Source organism: Stegostoma tigrinum, chromosome 39 (genome assembly GCF_030684315.1).
Source record: "Stegostoma tigrinum isolate sSteTig4 chromosome 39, sSteTig4.hap1, whole genome shotgun sequence".
Lineage (NCBI taxonomy): Eukaryota > Metazoa > Chordata > Chondrichthyes > Orectolobiformes > Stegostomatidae > Stegostoma > Stegostoma tigrinum.
Window position 1 is genome coordinate 580,836 of NC_081392.1, and position 7,518 is coordinate 588,353.

At 44.2% G+C, this 7,518-nt stretch overlaps 1 gene segment (V, D, J or C); it reads left to right on the forward strand.

Annotated features, from left to right (window-relative positions):
- The first annotated feature begins 4,727 nt into the window (after positions 1 to 4,727).
- Positions 4,728 to 6,398, forward strand: LOC125447828 (T cell receptor beta variable 30-like). The segment is given in 2 exon segments: positions 4,728 to 4,871; positions 5,051 to 6,398. Coding segments are annotated over 2 exon segments (360 nt in total).
- The last annotated feature ends 1,120 nt before the right edge of the window (positions 6,399 to 7,518 follow it).

Genomic DNA, 7,518 nt, shown 5'->3' on the forward strand with positions numbered 1-7,518 from the left:
GAGATTTCATACTTCTCTGGGACTGGGACTGTCTGAAGCTTGGACTCAGGTGGAAAGGACCATTTCAAATCCAACTTCAAACTTTGACAGCTTTTAAAGTTAAAGGGCAGAATCGCTGGATCCACCTAAGTGACTGCAAATGATGGATTCCCTCATCAGCTTGCAATTAACCATTGGACTGAGTATTATTCTGACGGTGCATGACTGGCAGGACAATCTGTTTTATTGAACACACATCCAGCTGCATGGGAATCAGACAGTGTGTTACTTGCTAGCACAGTCTGTAGAGGTGTTATTTGTGGCAACACCAGGCTGGCACCCTAGCCATCTCTATGAAGTAGAGTATTCTGGTAAACCTTGCAGAGGGGAGAAGGGAACTTGGACGAGAGGCGTGCAGGGTAGGTTTTTGGAATTGGTACTTAATGGCCCCTTGGATTGTATAGGCACTAAAGCTAGGCATGGGAAGGAAGGGGCTAACTGTACAAATCCCAACAGCTATCCGTTTTGCTTTAATGGAACTGGGACTTGTTGTGTGCATGCTCTAGTCACTAATCACCCCCATAATGTTTCCTGCCCCATTGGTGCATAAAAAGAACTTGCACAACGAAGGGCGCACTGTTGACCTGCCCCTGTTTAGAATCTAGGCCAATAACTGTGATCCCGGGCATACAGTGGACTTGTGGGGATTGTAATGGCACCCATGTAGAAACAGACTACGGGACGTTTCTGTTTAATTCCACACATTTCCATCCATATAAGTGTCAGTCCTCCCGGAATAGCTATCAAGGAATACATGAATCTGTTACCTGCTATCAGGCTAAGAAGGGATTCATTTCCCTTCTTAACGGGACCTTCACAACTGCCACTCCAACTTTGCCAGTGCTGTTTGCTGTTGGGCCCCTCACGGTCCCTTGTCCCCAACGAGCACGGACTCAACGGCGAATTGTCACACGCTTCCTGAGCCGGTCATTTTGTGCAGCATGGCAGGACCCGAGTGCTTTGGGCTCTTCCTTAGGATACGGCTTCCTGGGAACTGTTACCTTGGGAGGCTCCCCGGGGTGGTGGCCACAAAAAAACTGAAACTACCTTATATGTGTACTCACTGCCCTGGGAAACAGCACAATGGCAGCATTGGAGGCAATCAACCAAGAATTAGTTGAACTTCAGCTCTATGGTCAGCAAACCCAGTATGCAGTGGTCTGTCAACTGGCTCAGCAAAGACGAGTATGTACAATTATAGGGAACAAGTGCATTACCCATGTTACCGATGAATCCTATAATATTACCAAGGCTTTTCAAGCCATACCGGGGGAGGTGGAACAGTACAGAGAGGGACCCTGACTGGGAGGGAGCTTGTTGGGATGGCTTATGGGCTCATAACTGCTACATGGGTTAGAACATAGAACATAGAACAATACAGCGCAGAACAGGCCCTTTGGCCCTCGATGTTGTGCCGACCTGTGAACTAATCTAAGCGCCTCCCCCGACACTATCCCATCATTATCCATATGCTTATCTAAGGGCTATTTAGATGCCCCTAATGTGGCTGAGTTAACTACATTGGCAGGCAGGGCGTTCCACGCCCTTACCACTCTCTGAGTAAAGAGCCTGCCTCCGACATCTGTCTTAAAACTATCACCCCTCAATTTGTAGCTATGCCCCCTTGTACAAGCTGAAGTTATCATCCTCAGAAAAAGACTCTCACTGTCCATCCTATCTAATCCTCTGATCATCTTGTATGTCTCTATTAAATCGCCTCTTAGCCTCCTTCTCTCCAATGAGAAAAGACCCAAGTCCCTCAGCCTTTTTTCACAGGGTCTGCACTCCGGACCAGGCAACATCCTCGTAAACCTCCTCTGCACCTTTTCCAATGCTTCCACATCCTTCCCATAATGGGGTGACCAGAACTGCATGCAATATTCCAAATGAGGCCGCACTAGCGTTTTGTACAGTTGCAGCATGACATCACGGCTCCGGAACTCAATCCCCCTACCAATAAAGCCTAACACACCGTAAGCCTTCTTAACAGCACTATCAAGCTGGGTGGCAACTTTCAGGGATCTATGTACATGGACACCAAGATCCCTCTGCACATCCACACTACCAAGAATCTTTCCATTGACCCGGTATTCTGCCTTCCTATTATTCCTCCCAAAGTGAATCACCTCACATTTATCCACATTGAGCTCTATTTGCCACCTTTCAGCCCAATTCTGCAGTTTATCCAAGTCTCCCTGCAACCTGCAACATTCTTCCACACTATCCACCACTCCACTGACTTTAGTGTCATCTGCAAACCACTAGCAACCTGACTCCAGGCTGAATATTTTCCATCAACCACCACTCATTGCCTTCTTACAGAAAGCCAGTTTCTAATCCAAATTGCTAAATCTCTCTCAATCCCGTGCCTCTGTATTTTCTCCAAATAGCCTACCATGTGGAACTTTATCAAAGGCTTTACTAAAGTCCATGTACACCACGCCAACTGCCCTTCCCTCATCCACATGCTTGGTCACCTTCTCAAAAAAGTCAATGAGGTTTGTGAGACACGACCTGCCCTTAACGAATCTATGTTGACTATCTCCAATCAAATTGTTGCTTGCTAGATGATTATAAATCCTATCTCTTATAAGCATTCCAAAACTTTTCCTACAACAGACGTAAGGCTCACAGGTCTATAATTACCTGAGTCATCCCTACTGCCCTTCTTGAACAAGGTCACAACATTTGCAATCCTCCAGTCCTCTGGTACTTAACCTGTAGACAATGATGACTCAAAGATCAAGGTCAAAGTCTCCACCACTTCCTCCCTATCTTCCCAGACAATCCTCGGAAAAATCCCATCTGGCCCAGGGGATTTATCTGCCTTCATACCTTCTAGAATTGATAACGCCTCCTCCTTACTAACCTTAATCTTTTCAATTCTAGTAGCCCGTAACTCAATCATCTCCTCTGCAATATTCTCCTGTTCCCCAGTAAAAACAGATGAGAAATAATCATTTAGCACTTCTCCGATCTCCACAGGGTCCACACACAATTTCCCACTTCTGTCTTTGACTGGCCCTATTCCTACCCTAGTCATCCTCTTATTCTTCACATACCTATAGAAAGCTTTAGGGTTCTCCTTTATTCTACCTGCTAATGTCTGCTCATGTCCCCTCCTTGCTCTTCTTAACTCTCTCTTTAAATCCTTCCTAGCTAATCTGTAACTCTCCATCGCCGCATCTCAACCATCTCGTCTCATTGTCATATAGGCCTCCCTCTTCCGCTTAACAAGAGATACAATTTCTTTCGCAAACTACGGTTCCCTTACCTTATTGCTTCCTCCCTGCCTGACAGGGACACACCTATCAAGGACATGCAATATCTGTTTCTTAAACCAGCTCCACATTTCGATTGTCCCCATCCCCTGCATTTTGCTAACCCATTCTATGCCTCCTAAGTCTTGCCTAATCAAATTATAATTGCCCTAACCCCATCTATAACTCTTGCCCTGTGGCATGTTCCTATCCCTTTCCATCGCTAAATTAAACATAACCAAATTATGGTCACTCTCTCCAACACCTACCACTAAATCAAACACCTGGCCTGGTTCATTACCAAGTACCAGATCCAGTGTGGCCTCCCCTCTTGTTGGCCCTTCAACATACTGAATCTGGAAACCCTCCTGCATACATTGGACAAAAACTGATCCATCCGGTGTACTAGAGTTATAGCATTTCCAGTCAATAAGTTTAGGTTAGTTAGTCTAATAGTTATCATAGCTGTCTGCTTATATTTATGGTATGCCTGAACTCTTGCTGCAGGCTTGTGTTTGCCAGACTAGCAGCTCCCTTCCCGGCCCTGATATAGGTTATCATGAAATGATAAAATGAGGGAATGAGATGTTATTGGGATAATATCCCATTGATTTCTATATTCTCTATTAATTAATGTTTTTTTATCTGCTTACACAGAGGCATGCAGACACTGCCTTATAACCTCCAGCCTGATTAGAATTAGGTGTAAAACTTTGTAAGTCTGGGATATGTGGAAAATATCTCAAATAAGATTAAGTGTGCAGCGTTTATAAAAGTGTGAGGCTTCTGAGATCCTGTTAAGAATGTAACTTCTGTTTCTGCTAAAAAGGGCCAGGGCACTGACTTTTGTTCAAGTCAGACACTTCGGCGGCTTGAAATTACGTTCTTCACTTCGCCAACTTGAAATGGCATCCTGGGCCATTAGCAGTCACTTCACCAACAATTGACACTGTATCCTGCTCTCTTTATGTTTTCGATGTAGTAATTGTTTGTGTATCATGTCATTGTCCGATGCAGTGATTGTTTCATGTATCATGCCATTGTGAGATGTAAAATTGCTTTATGTATTATGCACTCGGTAAGATATAAAAAACAGGGACTACCCGCTGCTCGGGCAGAATTGCTTACCAGACTCTGCGCTCTGTGCCGGGTTGAGTACAGTGATCCTCCACAGCTTGTACTTGCTTTGTAATAAAGGATTTGTGTTTTTCTAAACAGGTCAGTGTCTTGTCATTGCATCAAATCCGTGGGGGTCTCCGAAAACGAACCTGACAGTACAGACCCGAAACAACTTTCCTGTTCCTCCGCTGCTTGGCCAGTTGCGTTCATTTACCAACCTTCAAGGTGCCTTGGCAACTTCGGACAGCCGGCAGCATCCAATCAGGGATTGAGGAGCTGGGAGGATATTTGGTTGGGGCGGGGCTATCAATGTGCGTAAAGGAGAAGGGCCAGGCTCTGAATCAGAGGTGCGCTGTATTTTGAATGTTTTCTCACTCGTCATAAAGGTTGCTGAAAAGCGAAGCTTGAAGTGGAAGATGTATCGGTTGCTCGTTCTGCTCATCGTATTTTACCGTGAGGGACTTTCTAATTTACAATTATATTTCAACCTCTAATTTTCTTTCAACAGGCTATCCTTCATCCCTGCTGTTATTCCATTTCTGCAGATGCCTTTTTTCTTTTGTTACTTTCTTTTTTCTTTCTCGAATTTGTTCCCATTTACTGACCTCTTCCTCTCCCCGCCTTTTCCTTAGATGTGAAATCACAGTATATCCACCAGAACCCCGCCGCCGTCTCCAAATTTCCCGGAGAGGGTGTGAACCTGCAATGCAGTGTGGAGGAGAGCAGCAGTAGTATTCTCTACTTGTACTGGTACAAACAGTCCGCCGGAAAAGAACTACAACTGATGTTTTACTCCAATACAGCAGAGAACGTGGATCCACAGAAGCCGGTGGACGGTTTCAAAGCCGACAGACCGAGTAACACCGAATTCAACCTCAGGTCCCCCAGCCTCCAAGCGAATCATTCGGCAGTCTATTACTGCGCCTGGAGTCTTCACAGTGACTCGGAGAGATGAAGCAGCTCAACAAAAAGCCCAAAGGCGACAGGAAGCAACTTTTATCGTCAAAACCTGCTGGTTTCGCAGTTTTTTCCTGTTTTTGTAGAATCATGGGCAACAAGGAAGAGGATAGAAAGTAATTACGTATAGAGATACTGTCAGAACAAAGAACTGCACAACACACAGAACAGGTCCTTCAATTCTGAGCCGACACTCGATGCTTATATAGCTAAAACCTTTTGTCCCCTGCTTATTTGCGTATGCGTCAAGATGACTGTCAAAAGTTGCTCTTGCATTCGCCTCTGCCACGTTCTCTAGTAGCGCATTCCAGCATTAACCATCCTGTTGTTTTAAATAAAAAGAGCTTGCCTCTCACATTTCCTTTAAACTTTACCCCTTTTACCTTTAACTTATGCCCCCTAGTGGTTGACATTTTTGGCTTGGGGATAACACTCCGTTCTATTCATGCCTGTCAATTTTGTGAACTTATATCAGATTGCCCTTCATCCTTCAACGTTCAATACCATCCAAAGCAGGCCAGTGAATCATTTCCACACCCTCTCAAAGTCTCTACATCCTTGTTGGTAGTGTGGTAGCGTTGAGGGCGAATATGAAATTGAAAATGGTAAAGCTCTCAACTACCAAGAAGGTTTGAACAGGTTCATATCGGTTGAAAAGCCCGAAGCTGTTTAAAATTCTGGTGTGGGTTCAATAGTTTAGGCTCTGCGGAACTTCTAAACTTGTAGTCACGGCAGTCCTCTCTGAGAGTAAATCCAACTGGAAAAAATCAACAGAAACATTTTTTTTTACCGAGATAGTAGTAAGAATGTGGAATTCGCAGAGCCACAGAATGGATTCGGGACAAGGCATTGAAAATAAGCGACTGACAGAAAATGGCAGGGAAAATACCAGGACGATTTAAAATTATGTTTCTATTGATGCAACAGAGGGCGCTCTAGCAACATGAAATTCCCTTTTCCGATGAAGGGTGACATCTGAGGTTTAGACTTCAATTTCGGAAATAAAGTTGAAATCTGTTTTCACTCTGCAATTACTATTACTTTGAATGGTATTTGGTACTTCACCTGCCCAGAATCAATGGCTGAGCCGCACCCCATCAGCCTCAATTGAATTCTGAAGTGGCGTCTTAGTTGTCTCTAGTTTGTATTCAGCAGAGTGATCAATGGTTTATAATCGATTTCAACCTTAAACAATAATTAGAGTTGTTGGCTGGCTCGCCGATCTGACTGGTTTTCATGCAAACATTTCATATCCCTTGTAGATAACAGCACCATCAGTCCGTGGCAGGATTGGACATCACTTACAATGTCAGCTAGAAAGCAAATGAAATGCTTAGATGAAAACCACTCAGCTCCGTGAACCAATCAACAACTCGAACCACAAACCAGGCTACAGAGCTTCGTTAAAAATTTAGATGATAAACTCATCATACAATCAAAAGTTTTTTTTGCACGCCCGCGTTAATCTCCACTTCAATCCGTGCATATTGCTGATCAGTCTCAACGAGTGGTCCAGAAGCATAATGAGCAGGCTTCTGCTTTTTATCTTCTTTTACCTGAAAGAGTATTGTCCCCAATCTTGGTGAAAGTGCTTTGGGTGGTATTATGGTCACAGGCTGTGAATCAGTACATGCCAGAACTTCTAATCATGAATTGCCTGACTTAATCACTCTTTTCATCATTAACCTTCGTGTGCTCCCTCTCGCAAAGGCCCGTTTGCTTCTGCCGTGTTTGGCAATGGCATTTCACAGAAACTTTGAAAATAGGAGCAGGAGGGAGCTATTCGGCCCTTTGAGCCTGCTCCACCATTCTTCACAATCATGGCTGATCATCTAACTCAATTACCTAATCCAACTTCTTCCCTATAACCTCTGATTCCATTCAGCTCACGTGCTATATGTAATCGCCTTTTGAATACATTCACTGTCTTGGCATCAACTATTTCCTGTGGTAATGAATTAGAGGCTCACAACTCTACCTGGTAAACCTTTGACGGAATATTTGAAATTTCTTAAATTGCTGGTGATGGAAAATCTTTATTAGACCATAAGGCATAGGAGCAGAAATTAGGCCATTCGGCCCTTCGAGTCTGTTCTGCCTTCAATCATGGCTGATAAGTTCCTCAAGCCCATTCTCCTGCTTT